An 18,135-nucleotide genomic window follows, 5' to 3' on the forward strand; every position below is an offset into this window, starting at 1 on the left:
CGCAGCGGAAGCGTGACCGTCACCTTTGCCATCAAAGACTTGCCACCTCACAGGATGGCTGGAAAATTCAATGCTGAGAAAAACACCTAAAACTGAAGCTTTCCCTCAGAAAATGACAGCAGGTCTCACGTTAACTGTTAGTAGACCTAGAGATGTTTATGTTCTACGTGGGCCTTTTTTCAGGAACAGACAGCATGTCCACTGTGACCTGGTGCTGAGTAATCAGTGTGTGTAACACATTCAGCAGACACATGTTGGTGCCAACCGCTAGTGCTCACAGCAGCATGCATGGCCGAGCGCTGTGAGGGGGTCAGGCTTCCCCTGGCGCTCTGTCCCTCTGCCGCACACTGAGGCCAAGTTGGTGTCCATTCCATTCAAACAGTGGCTGGACATAGTACTTGGCTTTCTTCACCAAGCTGGTGCAAGGTGTTTCTCCCACGTGGGACGGCACCGACACGTCCACCTGCAGGCAGTGCAGCTGAGATGGCTGTTGGCATAGATGTAGGCACCTGGCTGCCCAGCGCAGCTGCTCACGGCCTCTGCAGGAGGGAGCTTGGGGGTGCCTTGGTGGGGAGGGGGCTCTCACCCCGGGATCGTGTGCCTTCGGTAGCGGCTGCTCCAGGGCCTTTTCCTCCAGCCTGAGCGGCAGTCCCACTCCGCTGTGCACCCCTGGTTTCACAGAGTGAGACCGGGCCGAGTCTCGTCCTCTCTTTCTTGCCCCTTTTCTTCCCTTCGCCCAGGCTCTGTCCTGTCCCCAACTGCACTGAGATGGTGCGCCCCCATTGTCTGCACCCGCTGTCTGGATGTGCTGTTCCTGCAAGTGGGGGGGGGTCCTCAGAGAGAGGCCAGTATTGGTCTTTCCTGGCTCCCAGCATATTTCTTGGGCTTCCCTCCAGTCTCTATGACTGCCCTGGGACCCCTGGCGGGATGGAGCCCTTCCCTTGGCGAGGCTCTGCTCATCTTGGAGTTTCTTCATCATGTGAAGTGCCTTACTTTCCTGGCTAGCCCCCTACCTGTCACTGCAACTTCAGTTGTCATGGGCACATCCCCAGTGAAGGCGAAGAGGACATGTGCCAGATGGGATGGCAGCTGGGAGAAAGCTGATGAGAGGGCTGTGTCAGGGCAGAGGTGGGGCTGGGGCCAGAGGCAGGACTTGTGGAGGGTTAACCCAGGAGATGGGTCAGCCAGGACCACCTGGAGCAGGGGAGAAACTGTGGGGTTATGGCTAAGGGGGACATGGGGCAGTGTTGTCATTTTACATCTAAGTCTCAGGAGACTCAGGCATGTTCATAAGCTGGGGAGGGGCTGTGAGACAAATGAGTCCTGGTCGCAGAGAGCTTTGTTGTGATAGGGTCGCTTCGCTGAGGACAGGAGGGGCAGTCCCTCCTGGGACATGGGAGGGCAGAAGTCCGCCAGCTTAACACCTGCGTGTCGTTGGCCTTGTGCAGAACGCTCCTAGCCCTTCTGAAGAGCGGGTGCCCTGCACACACTTATCCAGGCCCTTCTTCATGTGAGGCATTAAGTAGGTTCTGTGGGCAAGAAGGATGGTCAGATGTGCTCCTTTCCTCCCGTGGTGGGGCAGAGATGGATGATTTTGTTTTGAGTAGCCCCTGTAGAGAGAGAGGCGCCGGCAGGGTGCCGGGGTGCTCGCCTTACCTTCCACGACGTTCCGCAATGTTTTCTCTCCTCAGCTGGCACATCCATACCGGACGATGATCCTGAGGGCCATGGAGGTGGTTGTGAGCAATCACATCAGTGAGCTGGACAAGGACATGGCCAGGGCCATCATCCTCCTGGCCTCCAGCGAGATGACCAAGGCGAAGGTACAGGGGGCGCCAGCCAAGGCCCCCACCCTGACCTGGCAGACTCGGCCCTGGCTTGGGGATAGAAGCTTGTTTCTGGGTCTTTCTAGCGCGTTAAAAATTGTGCCTGGCTGCCTTGGGCTGACCCTTGGTCCTGCACACTGACTGGCCCCCTGGGGCGGGGAGGGTCACCTCATAATTTCAGAGGTGGAAACTGAAGCAGAGAGCAAAATCCCTAAACTCTGAGGGCAAATGTAGGGCTACCGGTGCCCACATCTTGGTGTTTGGGGGCGGTGCTGGGCTCAGCCTGGGACCCGGCCCGCAGTGGCAGCACTTGCTTTGTCACAGTGAGCCTGAAAACAGGCAGCTTGTCCTTGGCCGGTGTGACGGAGGGCAGAGTGTCTCGTTTTTGCCTCTTGAGCCATTTCAGGGTGAGGTACTGCCTCCTTTGGTTGGTTGGGGTCTGAGTTCAGATTCTTTTTTGGATACAGGAATTGGTTTATGACTGGCAGCAGGCTGCCAGCAACGTCCTTGTGGCTGTGGGAAAGAGGTTCATTGGCCGAGTGATGGAAGAGATGCTGAGCAAGTTCCAGCCTGGGATCCTGCCCCACTGTTTTGTTGTGCAGACGCTCGCCAACCTCTCTGTCTCCAATGGTAGGCGACAGCTTGTCCTTGACCTCCTTCTGCCCGTGTTCTTGAGCAAGTCATGAGGACCTTTGAGAGCCCACTGCTGCCTCAGTTCCTCACCACCCGACCCAGGCTGTGCAGAAGGAGCCCTGGCTGTGTGGCCAGGGTGCCCTCTGCCTCTCCCTGGGGCACAGAGGGTGCAGGAAGGATGGGGGCTGGCAGTGGGGCCTCTGTGACAAGTTCCCTTCTTGCAGTGTTCGGCATGGTGCCCTTCCTGACGTCCATCCTGAACACCATGCTGCCCATGCTGGGCATGGCCAAGCATGACACGATGCGGGTGGTGTTCTGCTGTGGTAAGATGGTCTCCACGGGCAGGGGCTGGGTGCTGCCTGCCCATTCCTTGGCCTTTTGTCTCCATTGTCCCTTTGGGAGGGGCTGTGGCTCCTTTAGGCGCAGGAGGTGGGCAGAACAGTTAGAGGAAGGGTGACTGCAGAGGCTTGGGCTGGGTGGGCACTGCTGGAAGCAGAGATTCAGCCTCTGTCCTCTGGCTGCTTCTCTCTACTGCTGGGTAACCCTCCTAGCCTACACCATGATCCTCTGAGGCCTGGACACCTGGGAGTGCGGGAAGAGACTTCCTCAAAGTCACAGTGAATTCCCATTTCTCTCCCCGCTCCATGCTGAAAGAGTGAGCACTCCCTGGGCATCTTGGAACGGGGTATTCACTCTCCTCCCACCTTCTGTGTCTGTGCTCTCTGTGTGCCTGGGCAGGGGGCGGCGCCTCGTGGTGTGGCCCTTGGTGGGAAGGGAGGTGTTCCTGTTTTAAGGGAAGCAGAGGGTCCTGAAACACAAGGGGTATGGGGGCCTGGGCCTGCCCTAGCAGCCACCACACAGCCCTCGTTCTTTGGCTTCCTTGTGTCCCCAGCGTCCCGATGACCCATCTCAGGAAAACTGCCAGCTCTGGTACTGAGGGGAGGGAATGGGAGCACCCAGGCTGACGGAGGTCCCCCAGGAGGACTGGACCCTCGTTAATCCCCCATCCTCCTCGGCTGGCACCAGCAAGGGAAGGGCATGGCAGGGCCTGTGGACGTGCGGGAGGGCGTGGTGAGGGCCTGGTTACAGCAGGGGCATGGTGACGTGATGGGGGCAGGGGCAGGGGCTGCACAAAGCTCAGCTGAGGGGTCAGATCTTTGCCAGCTGACCTTGTGTCGCTGCCACCTCTTGGTGCACCAGAGAAGGGGTGGTGGTTGTGGAGGGACCCTGAGGAAGCTGCCATCACCACCCACACCTGAGGGCTTTTGTAGTAGAGGCCTAGAGCTTTGGGCTCCAGCCCACCCTGCCCACGATGGCTTTGGGTCCAGGATCTCCCTCCTCACCCCCCACCCAACTCTCAGGGGCCGAGGAGGGGCTCCAGCTCCTGCCAGCCCTCCTCACAGCCCCTGCGCTCCCACCTCTCCTTTCCCTGCCATGGCCTCTTTGTGCCTTCCTCTCGCAGGCTCCTCCCACTTGTGAGTGTCGGCAGGCTCCTTGGGTTGAATGATAGAAATGCTCATCGACCAACCTAGTTTTGGCTAAGAAGGGATTTGTGACAGGATCATGCGGCAGCTGAGCCAGGAATTCCCACTCAGCTGGGAATGCTGGAGCAGGACACTGAAGGGACCGAGACAGGGCGGTGGGGGTGTAGGGGTGTGGACCTTAAGTGAATACTTCGGTAGAAACAGGACTGGGAAGTGTGGGGACTGGGGAGGATGGCCTCCAGGCTGGAGGGGGAATAAGAGCCAGGTGTCTGACCGGAGTGTTGAGTCATTGGTGGCTCAGCACAGCTCTTCTGAGAAGCACACGCATCAATCCTTGCACCTGCACAGGCTCTGAGCAGAAAGCTGGCTTGCAGTTCTGAAGAATTCTTGGTCCCTGCCTCTTCACAGGCCTAAAGCCCCCTGCAGTTTTTACCATGTTGATCTTTTGTATGTGAAACAAGTGGGTTTAGCCAACACACACTGTTGTTGGATGCTCTTATGTGGAAATGTGCACTCCGTGCTATGAACAGCACGTTCAGTGTCTGCAGTTGGAGGAGAGAGGGGTCTTGCCCACTGGCATGGCCTCAGTCAGGCCAGTAGAGTCTACATTGGCCCATCAGTGGCATGGGTGGGCTGAGGGAGGGCTGAGGCCTCCTGCCCTTCCAGGCAACCTCTGCTTCTGGGCAGATCTGTGTCCACTGTAGGAAGGAGGCTCAGGTCCAGCTGAGAACAGGGGCACTGGGCTGAGAACAGGAGTAAGCGCACACTTGAAGGTTCTCACTCGTGCAGTTCACAGGATGCTGTGGCCAGGCAGGAGGGGATGGGGAGAAGACCCCAGAGACAGCACCGACGTTTCCAGACAGCTGGCACACGGTTGGCCTGGCCACACTGTCCAGCACCAAAAGGCAGGCAAAAATTACTGCCCGTTAGGAAAGCCTCTAATAGGAAAGAGTGCACCCAGATAAACAGAAACCTGAGACTTAGGGGAGGAAGGCAGTTCTAGGAGAAGAAAACAGACAAGAAGGAAAATCTGTAAAAAGAAGATGATACATTCATGAGATGAGCATGGTGCTATGAAGATGCTACATTCAGAGAATATAGTTGCGCTTTTGAGAATTAAAAACGTGATAACAGAAAGCTTGGAAGAGAAAGTTGAGGAAATCCCCCAGAAAATAGAGCAAAAATGCAAAAATATGGAAAACGAGAGGAAAAGAAGAATTAGCAGGCTAGCCCATGAAGCCAGGATTTACATAACAGACACCTTAGAGAAAATAAACAAAGTGGAATGGGGGAGTGGTGAAATAATCCCCAGCATACCTGGAACTGGAGATGTTCCAGATAGAAAGGTCCTTGAGTACCCACACCAAGGTGCTTTTGTGGGGGAAAATGGTCCAAGAGGAGGGTGGGGAAATGGAACGGCCTTGGCTTCTCCCCAGCTCGAGGGAGAGCGCGGCACAGCCCTGACGGAAGAGGCCAGTGGGAATTCGAACCCTGTCTGGATGCCCTTGGAGGGTGGAATAAAGACTTTTTTTGAGAAGCAAGGGTCAGGAGGGGTGTGGCTCCACATGCTGTGGCTGAGGGAGACCCAGGATGCCTGGCACGAGAAGTGGAGTTTGTATTAGTGCCTTGTGCCTGGGGAACCGAGGAGACTCACACCTGAGACACTCCCTAGCTCCAGGAACGAAGCTGTGTGTGAAGCGAGTGGGTTGACTCTGAGCAGCTGTGTGTGTGTGTGTGGTGGGGGTGGTCCTAGAGGGAGGGCTGGAAAGGGCTGGCCCTGGCCTTGGGGGGAATGGGTGAAGAACATTGCAGATGCATTGGAGATAAAGATCCAAACCCCAGTGTTTACTTTTAGAGAAAGGGAAACTGGGGGGAAGCGGATGTGAGAATTGCTCTTTTAGCCTGTGTGTGTGTGTGTATAACTGATTAAAAATTAGAACCTAATAAATTGGGGGAGTGGCTTTTGCTTCTGGCAACATAGTGGTGTGTTATCCTGAAAAGCCTTCCCACTACAAAATACCTAGAAATGCTGGTCAGTTGGACCAATATCCTGAGTGTACAGCCCCAGGAGGTAAGAGAGTAGGGTGGACAGGGAGGGTGGGAGAGGGGTGCTGGGTGGGAGGCCTCCTGCTGCCCCAGGGCACCTGTCGCCTGGATTTCAGCAGCTGTGTGGGCAGGCGGGAGACAAGGCCTTGCAGTGCTGGGCAGGGGAGGAGCAGAGCCCACCTGAACTTCACCCTCCAAGGCCCCATACTCAACGGGAGGACGGCCAACGAGACAGAAACCTTCCGCTACATGGCTCCAGGAGGTGGTTTTCTTTTAAAATTTTAAATTCTCTCTCGAGAGCTTGTAGCCATGGTTGCTCTCACGTAGATGCAGGATTCAGGTTTATTCTTTCTGTTGGCCTGGAAAGCCTAAGCTGAGAAATTAGCCTTATAATTGGGCTGGGTTAGAGGTGTCCTGGGCAGGGGTAAGTGAAGCTGCAGATTCCTGGGGGAGGTCACCTTCAAGGTGGTCTCACATGCTACTGCAGCCCCCTCCTCCGGCACTGCGCTGGCCGGCTGGGGCTCTGGCCTTGGGATCCCTGGCCGTGTGGTGCTGCCTCTCCTGGCCGGTCCTCTCCACATGTCTGGCTTTCTTTTCCAGTCTCCTCTTCCGCTACCCAGCCCATTTACAGGTCTGTACCTGAGCATGGGCTTCCCCACCTGGAAGTCCATGGCGTAGTCATCTTCACAGACACAGGGCACTGTCTCAGGGTCTGCCCACCTCAGCCTGGTGCTCTCCACCTTCAGTCCCCTTCCCACTCTCCTCGCACCCAGGACTTCTTCCTGCACGTGCCAGGGGTGCCCCACGCCGTGCCTGACATTGCAGCCCTTGCCAAGTGTGTGGCATGTGTGTCTGTGAGGGGTGAGGTGGGCACGGTACCCCTTCCTTTTACTTTCCAGCAGACTGGAGTGGGCCGGGTGCTGTGGCCTGAGGGCGTTTGGCGAGGTTGGTGCCTGTGCTGGTTTCCTAGGTCCGCCATAACCAAGTGCCACAAACTGAGGGCATGTGGGGAGGTTGGTGCCTGTGCTGGTTCCTAGGGCTGCCATAACCAAGTGCCACGAACTGAGGGCATGTGGGGAGGTTGGTGCCTGTGCTGGTTCCTGGGGCCGCCATAACCAAGTGCCACGAACTGAGGGCGTGTGGGGAGGTTGGTGCCTGTGCTGGTTCCTAGGGCCGCCAAAACAAAGTGCCACAAACTGGGAGCCTTACGACAACAGAAATGTTTTCTCTCACAGTTCAGGAGGCCAGAAGTCTAGCATCAAGGTGTTGGCAGGGTCACGTGCTCTCTGAGACTCTGGGGAGAATCCTTCCATTCTCCCCTGGTGTCTGGAGGTGGTCGTCCATCCTTGGCATCTTGGCTTGTGGCTGCATCACTCCAGTCTCTGGCTGTGCCGTCACTGTGTGTCTGTGTTTCTCCTCTTCTTACAAGGACACAGTCATGTTGGATTTAAGGCCTACCCTACCCCACTGTGACCTCATCTTAACTAATTACATCTGCAAAGACCCCATTTCTGAAGAAGGTCCCATTGTGAGGTTCTGGGAAGGACGTGAATTTGGGGCACACTGTCCACCCCAGTACCGTCCTGGAGTCCTGCACTTGGTCAGTGTGTTTGGGAGCGTGTCTTGCAGGCCATTGTGGGATTTCAGGAGGGGCAGGCATGCAGATGTAGGGTGTTGCAAGTGAGTCTGTGTGGCCGTGGCCCACAGCTGCTTACACTGTGGCATCATCGTAGCTCTGCAGCACTTCAGCGAGAGCACCCTGGAGTATCTGGCCAACCTGGACCAAGCCCCTGACCCCACGGTCAGGAAGGATGCCTTTGCCACCGACATCTTCAGTGCCTACCACATCCTCTTTCACAACTGGCTGCAGAGCCGTGAAGCCAAGGTATGGCCTGTTCAGTCTGTTAAGAACCTGTGGTCTCACCTTGCTGGCCACTCTGTCCCACCCCAAGCCTGGCCCACCACCACGAGGGCCCACTGCAATCACCTGGGCCTCTTCTTCTGTCTTCAGGCTCTCGGTGGGGAACGATTTGGCAGGGAGGGGGATGGAGCCCTGGAGTCTACACGTGTCCCTCCCCCCCTCGCCCCCACTGCTGGTGCCCTGCACTCAGGAGGTGGGGGTCTTGTCAAGGAGTGGGGGTGCCTTGTGCAGGGTCTCACCTGCAGGTCCCCATAGGGTATGGCTTGTTTGCTGAGACCTAGTTGCTGTGGACACACCCTTCCTGCCGCCAGCCTACTCTGCCCTGAGGCCTCAGCACTGCCTGGGGGAAGAGCTGAGCCATGATGACAGCATGGTGGATGGGTGTCTCCTGCATAGGCCCTGTGGCCTGGCCCTTTAGGACCCCCTGGTCACGTGATAACCTGGGTTTACTCACTTCCTGTCCTGGGTTCTTGGTGAATGGGCTCTTTGCTGTTCTGTCCCGTGTTGACTGTGAGCATTGCTGAGCTGGTTTGGAAATTAACACCATGTCACTGTCTCCTCTCAGCTCCGGCTTGCTGTGGTGGAGGCCCTGGGGCCCATGAGTCACCTGCTGCCCAGCGAGAAGCTGGAGGAACAGCTCCCCAAGCTCCTGCCCGGAGTCCTCGCTCTCTACAGGAAGCATGCTGAGACCTTCCACGTGTCCAAGGTGCATGCCCGTGTGCTGTGGCCTGTGCAGAGTTTAGTCCACTGTCCGATATCAGAGGACCCGTCTCAGACAGGAAGGTGTAGGCACCCAGCAGAGAGTAGCCCTGAGAGCTTTTCAGATTCAGTGGTGGATGGTGTCAACTCTAAAAATAAACAGCTAGTTATTTTACCAGCAAAATAAGTTTATTTGGGAATGGCCAAGGAATTGCAATTTGGGACACACAAACTATGGTGAACCATAGGCAAGTCCAGAGAACAGAGGAGGGGAGCGTTCTTTTATAGAGGAAAAGAGGAAGTTGGGAGGGGCTATTCTGAATGAAAATTCATTGGAAGAGAGTGAGAGTTTGGGTTGTGGCAGTTTCTCATTGGCTGGGTTGATGCTGGGCAAAGAGAAAATCTTCCTTCCCCTTGCTGAGGTATGTAAAGTAAGCTTCTTCCTGCTGAGGTATGTAAAGTAAGCTGACAGTGGTACATATTTGAGAGCTCCCCGATCAGGGCATCCCAGCTTCATTTTGAATGAGGTTTTCCCTTATTCATTTTCACATTTACCCATCTTGATCAAAATCTTTCCTTGAAAGCATTGCTGATCAAGAGTCAGGTTTTCCACATTTGGTGGTTTTGTCCCTTGGTGCCAGGAATGATCTTTCCTGGTTGTCATGTCCCACATTGGAGGGCAAGTAGACAGACTGGAAAATAGTGAGGCCACATTTAAGTAACAAGGAAGGGTGGAAGCGAGAACTCTCAGACATTTCCCATCTAAAGTCTATATCTTATCAAGGTTATAATCATTGGAGATCATCTCACAGTGCTGAGCTATCATCACCCTATTGGATATGTTGTTTCTACAAAGATTTGACAGGTAGCAGGTACAAAGCTTAAAAATAATTGTAGAAAGCAGAATTGAAAGTAATATGACAAATCTAGTTTGCATGATGGTTCTACACCAGGAACCCAAACCTGAAGGTAACCAGCTAAATAGGTCGAAAGACCAGGGGTCATCAGGTGAAATTTGTTGTAACCAGTGGACTCGTTTCCTGATCTTGTGTAACTGAGTTTCTACCTCTTCAGAGGCATTTATCTATGTGCAGCAGGTGGTATTTCCTACTGCACCAATGCTTCCTTTTTCAGCAAATAGGTAATCAAGTGCTTTGTCCAAAGCAAATTTAGCTAGTGAGTCCAGTGATTGTTGTTGAGCTGCCACTGGTCTGGCTGTTGAATGGGCTAGCTCTCCTAATGTTAGAGAGAGATTTCTGATCATGCATTCATCGGCACTTACCCTGACCCAGGAGAGAAAGGCTCTCCTAATGGAGGCAAACCCAGAGTCACGTCTGTCTCCCGCAAGTTCTTGTTTAAGGTAGCTCTGGAGGCTTAATGGGGTGGACTGATGGGAGGCCTAAGATCTTTTATGGATGCTGACAGGGACAGTTAAATGTCCCAGTAAGCATTGACCTCCAATTTGCCAGCTATCTAAACATTCATATGCCCATGGGAAATGCCATCCACCGCAGACAAAAATGAAACCAGGTGGGGCACAGAGGACTCCAGCTAAAGTCTGGCTATCCATAGATCCATTAGCTGGAATTTCCTGATTGACCCTTTCAAGCAAATGATCAGAGGGGTTGGGATGACATTCTGTGAGATGCCTTCCCGTCCAAAAGGAGTGTTTTCTAAAAGCCTCACAAAGAGGAGTTAGCCCGTTTGTTTTGCAGGGGAACAGATCATGTTTAGGTAAGGGAAAGAATGTAGGGGAGTGAAGTTTGTGCTGTTAGCAAAAGTGGAGCCAGTCACAGTTATGACTGGGGAGAGGTTGGAACAAGGTTCAGAAACATCAGGCTGTAACAGCTGACTCGATAGGTTACACCTGCAGGCTTGTGGGCATCATCGACAGTAACATTTGGGACTAAGGAGAAATTGGTTACAGACAAGACCAAGGGGTCTCTGACGTCATGAGCAGATCTGAGCTTCTGATGACAGATCTGACATTCAGAAAGGTTTCCCCCTTTTGCAGTAGATTGGGAAATGCAGATAACAGCATTGTTTTTCCAAAAAGAGGGAGAAAATAAGGTGAGAAACAACAGTTGGAAAAAAGTGTACAGACCTGGTGCGATCATCTTAGGAAAACTGTCCACTTCAGCTGTCATCTACTTCAACTCCTGGCAATCTTTGCTTTCAGGTCACCAGTTGCAGGCCCAGTCAGGGTTTGGTGCTTTCTTTAGATGTGACACGTGGATCCAAGAGTCTCTTCCCTGGAGGTTGGCAGCACAAGGGTTGGTTAACAGTACCTGATAGGGGTCTTTCCAATGGGATTGAAGAGAGTCTTTCTGGAGGTGTCTTTTCTAATAGACGAAATCCCCGGGTTATAACAAGTGATGCTTAAGGTCTTTTTCTCCTGGGAGCACGCTGTAAAAGGATTGCTCTATCAAAGCACGGTTATTTTCAACAGAAGCATAATTAGGCCTTTACAATATTGAAATATATCTCTTCTTATTGGCTGTGGATTAAAAGAAGCAGGAGCCAGGTGCATTGGACGTCCAGTGATTAGCTCAAAGGGTGAGAACTTACATGGGTTCCAAAAAGGGTGGATCTGAGCTTTAGAAGGACTGATGGCAGTACCAGTGGCCAGGGTGTTTGAAGGGTATCTGCAGGTTTTCCCAGTTGAGTCTGAGGGTACCATTAGTACGTTTCACTAGGCTTGAAGATTGAGGGTGGTGCGCACAGTGAAAACGCTGTAGAGCTGGCTGGACAGTAGAGACTTGTCGAAGCACTCGACTGGTGAGGTGAGTTCCCTGGTCACTGTGAACTTCATGGGAGGTTCCCCAGGTGAGGACAATGTTTTCTAATAAAATTTTAGCTACAGAAGGGGCAGTAGCCTGTCTGCAAGGGAAAGCTTCAGTCCAGTGAGAAAACATGCAAACCATGACTAAAACATATTTATGTCCATGAGACGGGAGAAGCTGAGTAAAATCCACTTGCTAAACCTTGAATGGTCCGTTGGATAATTTAGTTTCCGTGGGCGGTACAGACAGGTTTCTCAGGACTGTATTTTGGGCAGGTGGGGCAAGCAAGGTAAGCACTTTTTGTGACCTTGTTAATATTTCCCCACCAGTGTGGGGAAGGGTATCATTTCATCAGTAGACGGATGATTTAATGCATGTACAGTGGCCAGCAGTAGGAATTTGAGAGTCTCTGGCAGGACTGGATTAGTATTTGGCCCAAGACAGAGTTCTCTCTTTTTATCAAACCACCAGTTATTAGGTTTCCAATATTGCTTTTCCTTTTCTGGGGCCAAGTCTTGGGCATCTCTAGTCAATTTTTCTAGGTTATCATTTGGGGGAACATCTCTTTGGACCATGACAGAGGTTTGTTATTGGTTCTTTTGAGAGCAGCGTTCTTGGCAGAAGTATCAGTCAGGTGGTGTCTTCAGCTTCCAGAGAGTTAGTGGAATGCCCAGGGACCCTAATAATAGCCAAAGTGGCAGACAAGAGTATGCCATCTAATAATCTCTGGACGTAACAGCCATCTTTAATTTTATCCCTGCTGGAAGTAAGGAAGTCTCTCTGTTTCCATAGCATTCCAAAGTCAGGAGCTACTCCAAAGGCATATCTATTGTCAGTATAGATATTTGCTTGGCCAAAATGTTATATGGATATGTAACATATAAACATCTAGTTTTATCCTTAGCCAAAATGCAGGCCTGAGTAAGAGCGTATAATTCAGGGATGTAGTCGAGGGCAAAGGTGCTGCCTCAGTGGCTTCAAAAGGAGTTGCAGAAGCCTGCCCTGCATGATATTTACCATTTTCACCCTTTGAATAACAACCATTGGTAAACCACAAAAAGTCAGCGTTATCCAAAGGAGTTTCCCGTAAGTCGTCACAGGGTCAGGAGGTGGTCTGTCAGTATTAAGCAGCTGTGAGGGGTTTCGTCAGTGGGAGGGGAGGAGTAGCAGGGTTAATGGTGTTACAGTGAGTCACATGAGAAGCGGTTAGCAAGAGGCTGTCATAGGAGGTGAGATGACTGGTTGAAAGGTTGAGTGCAATGAGAGTTTCAAAGGGTTTCTACCACACGGGGTACAAGAATAGTTAGTGGGACCCCATGGCTATTTCTTTGGTGGCCTCAACCAAGAGGGCAGTAGCAGGAATGGCTCTGAGGCAAGGGGCGTATCTTCATGCCACAGGGTCTAGCTACTGACTGTAGGACCCTGTGGGGCGAAGGTGATCTCCGTGTTTTGGGGTGCATACTCTGAGAGCGTTTCCTTCCTCATATATGAAGAGGAAAAAGGGGAGTTGCTAGGGTGTCCAAGGGCAGGAGGATTTATCAAGCTTTCCTTTAAGGTATTAAAAACTAGGTCATCCTGATCTTCCCAAGTAATAGGGTCAGATTTGGTGTTCTTTAGTAACGTATATAAAGACCGGGCTGTGAGAGAAAAGTTTGGAATTCAGTTCCCACAAAAGCGAGCCAACTCGAGAAAACCTTGTAGTTGTTTGCTTTTAGGTTTGGGGAAATTCAGGATGCCATGAAGCCTGTCTGGATGTAGGTGCAGCCCTTGTTCTGAGATCAGGTGCCCTAAATAACGAACTTGAGTTTGAAAAAATTGCACCTTCTCTTTAGAAACTTTATGGCCCTTTGAGGCTAAAAGCTTTACAAGGTGGATGCTGTCTTAGAAGCCTGGAAAGGTGAGCAGAGAAGCAAGTCGTCTACATATTGTAATAAAGTACAGCCTCCAGGAAACTTTATATCATCTAAATCAACTTTTAAAGTTTGGGAAAAGTAATAAGGACTTTCGGTAAAACCCTGAGGCATCACTGTCCAGGTGTATTGTTTTTCTTCCCAAAGCTTTATCCACTGGGGTGCTAAAAAAGGGGCTACGTAAATCACTCCCAGTGAAGAATTTGCTTTCGGTGGGGATAGAGGCTAATAAAGTATGGAGATTGGGGACAGTGGGGTGACAATATTGTTTATGGCTCAGAGGTCCCAGACAAACCTCTATCCGTGGTCATTCAGTTCCCTCACAGGCAAAATAGGAGTATCGCAGGGACTAGTACAAGGGATAATGAGGCTGGGCCTTATAGTCTTCCATTATCGGCTTCATGCCCTGGAGGGCCTCCTTATTTATAGGGTATTGATTAATTCTTGGGAGAGGCTTGGAGAGATCTAATTGGATCTTAATAGGAGGTGCGCTGTGGATTCTCCCGATATCAGTTGAAGATTTTCCCTATCATGAGCGTGGTAACTAGTCCATTAGGGACAAATAATTAGTGTCCTTAGAATTAGCTTCAGTCATGTCTGAGACAGAGCAAATAAAAGATGTTGAAGAGTCATTGGATTCACCTAGTTGGCTATTTTGGTTGCTGCTGTCAAATACTAGAATTATTTCCCCCTTTCGAGAGAGAGAAATTCCAGCATGATATTTTTCTAAGAAATCTTGGTCCAATAAATGAATAGGGGTGGGGGAGCTAAGGAGAAAGGGTGGGTACCTCTTAAGGGGGCCCAAACAGAAGGGAATAGGTTTAGAGACAGGGATCTGTTGAGGTTTTTTTGAGACGCCCACCATTTGAACTGTCTTAATACTCCAAGACAGAGGCTGTTTTATAACAGTGGTTGAGCACCAAGAGTGTAGCTCCAGTGTCAGTAAGGACAGAGAGAGATCCATTCCCAATATGGAGAATGCTTTCTCCAAGTCGATTAAGGAGAAAGATTGGGAGGAGCCCTGTGGTTCTGGAGTCCTGCCGTTGGAGATTAGGAGGGCTGTTAGAGGCCTGAAAGCACCTGGAGCACTTGGGCTCGTAGCAGTCTTTCTTCCAGTGCCCTGGCTTTCTGCAATAATGGCAGAGATCAGGAGGGTTTTGGTTTTGTTTAGGGGCCTCCATTTGTTGAAGTTGAAAATTAAGGATTTTAGTGGTCTTCCTTTTAATTGAATCATTTAGGATGTAGGCAAGCTGGTTTGCTAAATTAACAAATTTGGAGTGGATGTCATTTCCCATTCCATTCTGGTCCTTTAAACTAGAAGAGAAAGATCCTGGTTCATCCCATTAATGAACAAAGAGTTAAAGGCTACCTGAGTGGGTTTTACTTCCATGGGAAGGCCAGAATTTTCCTTAAAAACAATCTGAAGTCGATTGTAATAGTCATGAACAGGTTCACGAGGGTTTTGAGTGCAAGCCTGAATTTTGTTCCAATCAACAGCCTGGGGAAAAACTTCTGTAATTGTTCAATGAAGATGTTTAGCAAGTGTTTGGGCATCCTACCAATAGTTAGAATTCTGTTTCTCTAAATTCCTTTCAGGATTTTCCTATCAGGGAAGTTTTATCCAGTGTTGGGCCTGACCTTGAGTGACAAACATGTGGACTAATTGATATAAATCTGAGAAACCAGACTGATAAGTTTGAATGTTAAATTCTTCAGCAGATCTATGGGCATCCTCAGTTACTTTGGGGAAACCTTTGACTATGGCTTATAATTCAGCTTTAGACCAGGAAATATAAGAAATTAGGGGCTTGGTGATTTGGACCCTTGGAAGGCCTGACTTTAAAGGGGCGACTTTTAATGGGTTTGGGAGAGGAGGGAGTGGAGAATCCCCTTCCCTCTAAATTCTAGAGGTGGAGGTAGAGCTTCTTCCTTTGAGCCCTGGCAGTCACCCACAGTCAGCCAGAGGTCGGGCCTGGGGGCTTGAGGTGGGACTGACAGCCCTTCTCTTCCCTGTCCTGAGCAGAGCCTGGGCCAGATCCTTGAGGCAGCTGTGAGCGTGGGCAGCCGCACGCTGGAGGTCCAGCTCGACTCACTCCTGGCTGCTCTGCATGCTCAGGTAGGCTGGGGGCGGGAGTGGGCTGCTGGGAGGGTGCACCAGGGGGTAGGGTGAGTTCACTGGAGTGGGGCTCCAAGGGGAAGAGCTGCTGGGGGTGGGCACTTTGAGGGGAGCATGCTGCCGGTGGGGCAGGGTAGAGGCAGACCCTGGTGCTGCTTTGCTGGGGCCCTCCATGTGAAGGTGCCTGCTGAGGGTACAGGGAGCTAGAGCCCGGGTGGGTGGTCCAGCCAGGTGGGCCTGAAATGCTGGGTGTTCCCTGAGTTGTGTGGGTGTGGCTCTCGGTGATGCAGCCACTTTGTCTTCTGCTCAACAATGGCTCGTGCAGTGTGACACAGGAATCCCCAACATGGAAGTGGCAGGAGCAGGCAGCCAGCAGGGCAGAGGTGTCTGCACTGGGTGTGGGTCCCTAGGGGACTGAGCGCAAGCCGAGCAGAGAAGAGGCCGGGGCAGCTGTGAGCAGGAGCCAGCAGAGGGGCTGTAGGAGGTGGGCGAGGGGAGAGGTCTGAACACTACTGGAGAAGGGGCTTGGAGGAGGCTTATCAGCTGTGCACGCCACTCCCCCCCAGGTCAGATGAGAGGTGGGGAGGTCTAGGGATCCCGGGGCAGGTGGGTGGAGCGGTGAAGATGTGAGTCCAGTCCGTGAGACTTTCTGAGCGAGAAAGAAGAGGAGCAGAAAGCTGGAGAGAGTGGGAGCAGGTGGCTCTTTGGAAAGAAAAGCAGAGAGGTGTGGATTTACTTCTTTGCTTTACGCCACTGGGGCGTCTCTGGGCCTGCGGCTCCTCCCAAACCAGCTGCAGTGTCAGCCTGGCCCCACAGACCTGCTGGCCCCAGGCGTTCCCGGCTGCACACACAGGCTGCCCCTCAGGACCTTGGTCCCAGACAGGGGCAGGGGAGGGGAGGGCTACGGTAGAGGGATTCCACAGCAATTTAGGTTGTGAACTATGGTAAAGTACTTGAAAAACTGCATGAAATGGATGGACTCCTAGACAAAACTTAAAACATCAAAATTGGCAGGAGAAGAAATAGAGAACTTGATGAAACCAATAAAGAATTGGAAATAATATTCCAAGAATTTCCTTCTTTAAAACAAACCAAGGACTCACAGGGTTTTAAGGTTCAGTTTTGTCAACTTAAAAGCAAATATGCCACTTATTTTATCTCAAAATGGGTTTACTTGAGAGTGGCCAAAAGAATTGTAATTCAGGATATGCATGCAATGGTGAACCACAGACAAATTTGGAAAAGGAAGGAGGGAGCTGCTTTTGTGGAGAAAAAGGAGAGGGAGGGGCTGTCCTAAAGGAGAGTCCATTGGGGAGAGTGACAGTGCAGGGCGGCAACGCCTTCTCATTGGCCGAGCTGTTGAGGGGTGGGAGAGAAATCTTCCTTCAGGAGGAAAATAGTGTTCCTTGGGACCCAAGATGCAGGCGTCTGTCTCTTCCTGTTCAGTGTATTGATGACAGGTGATAGGGTGTGAGAGCGCCCCCTACAGGCCCTCCCAATTCCAATTTAGTTAAGATTTCTTTTATTAATTTCTACAGTTCTACCAAACTTTTGAGGAACAGTTAATTTCTGTCCTATACTGGTGGATTTAGAGATCAGAAAAATATCCAGAGCTGCCTGATTGATTTCTGTGAGGCTAGTCTTGATTCTAAATCCAAGTCAGGACCATACAAGAAAATCTAAGTATATAATTATGGGGATAGATGTGAGGATCCTGTACACAGTAAAGCTAACTGACCCAACACTATACTCTCAAAACATGAGGTGCAGTAGCGCTCAGCCTAGGAAGCTGGAGCAGAGCCCTGTGGCCAGCACCTCCACCTTACCAGGCTTGTTCAGCAGTGAGAAGCTATCATCACCAAAATAGATTAGGGAAGATATCCTCTGATCCCAGTTGATGCAGAAAAAGCTTTTGATGAAGTTCAGCACCTATTTCTTGTTAGAACTCTTAGCAGCTGGGATTGGGAAGGAACTTCTGTAACTTGATCAAGTTTACTCACCCAGACCCTCAGCGCATGTCAGGATAAATGGGAAACAGGCACATTCCCTCTAGGGTCAAGAGTAGGAAGAACTCCCACTCTCACTGTTAGTGGGGTCCAGATCCAATTCTATAAAGAACAAACCAGAAATGAGGGAGGCACAAGGCCTGGGAGAGAGGACAGGACTGTCTTTCATCATTGCCCACCACCCGCCCTCGGGACCTGGTCCCTGCTGTGTGCTTCTCTAGGGCACTGACCTCCTTTTAATACGCTCAGTAACTGATTGCTTGTTGCTTGCCTCTCCCCCGCTACAGTGGATACTGCATGAGGTTTGGGTTTTGTCAGTTTTGTTCACTGCTATGTCTCAGCACATAGGATAGTGCCTGTCACTTGTAAGCACTCAATAAATATTTGTTTTATGGATGGTTGATTCTTCATCTAAAAATTCACTCATGTCTGAACTGAATCAGTACACAAACATTAGAACTAATAATAAGTTCAGCAAGGTTGCCAGCTACGGGACCAACCTATAAAAATCAACAGCATTTTTCTACACCAGTAGTGACCAACTAGAAAGTATAAACAAATACCATTTACAATAGCAACAGAAACTTATGAAGCATCTGGGAATTAACCTAACCAAGAATGCCTGAGCTCTCTATGGAGGAAAAGTTTACAACTCGAAAATATAACAGTGAGAAAAAATGAGAGATGTAGCACAATATCATTTACTTAATA

General features: G+C 51.1%; 1 protein-coding gene across 6 annotated transcripts in view; it reads left to right on the plus strand.

Annotated features, from left to right (window-relative positions):
* MROH1 (maestro heat like repeat family member 1) overlaps positions 1-18,135 on the plus strand; it is a 98,326-nt gene that overhangs the window by 27,019 nt on the left and 53,172 nt on the right. For all 6 annotated transcript variants that reach the window (XM_070481883.1, XM_070481878.1, XM_070481882.1 and 3 more), the window contains 6 exons: positions 1,692-1,823; positions 2,294-2,456; positions 2,684-2,782; positions 7,723-7,874; positions 8,476-8,616; positions 15,326-15,418. In XM_070481883.1, the coding sequence (XP_070337984.1) occupies positions 1,692-1,823; positions 2,294-2,456; positions 2,684-2,782; positions 7,723-7,874; positions 8,476-8,616; positions 15,326-15,418 (780 nt within the window). The remainder of the gene's footprint in view (positions 1-1,691; positions 1,824-2,293; positions 2,457-2,683; positions 2,783-7,722; positions 7,875-8,475; positions 8,617-15,325; positions 15,419-18,135) is intronic.

This window comes from Equus asinus, chromosome 12, assembly GCF_041296235.1.
Source record: "Equus asinus isolate D_3611 breed Donkey chromosome 12, EquAss-T2T_v2, whole genome shotgun sequence".
Classification (NCBI taxonomy): Eukaryota; Metazoa; Chordata; class Mammalia; order Perissodactyla; family Equidae; genus Equus; species Equus asinus.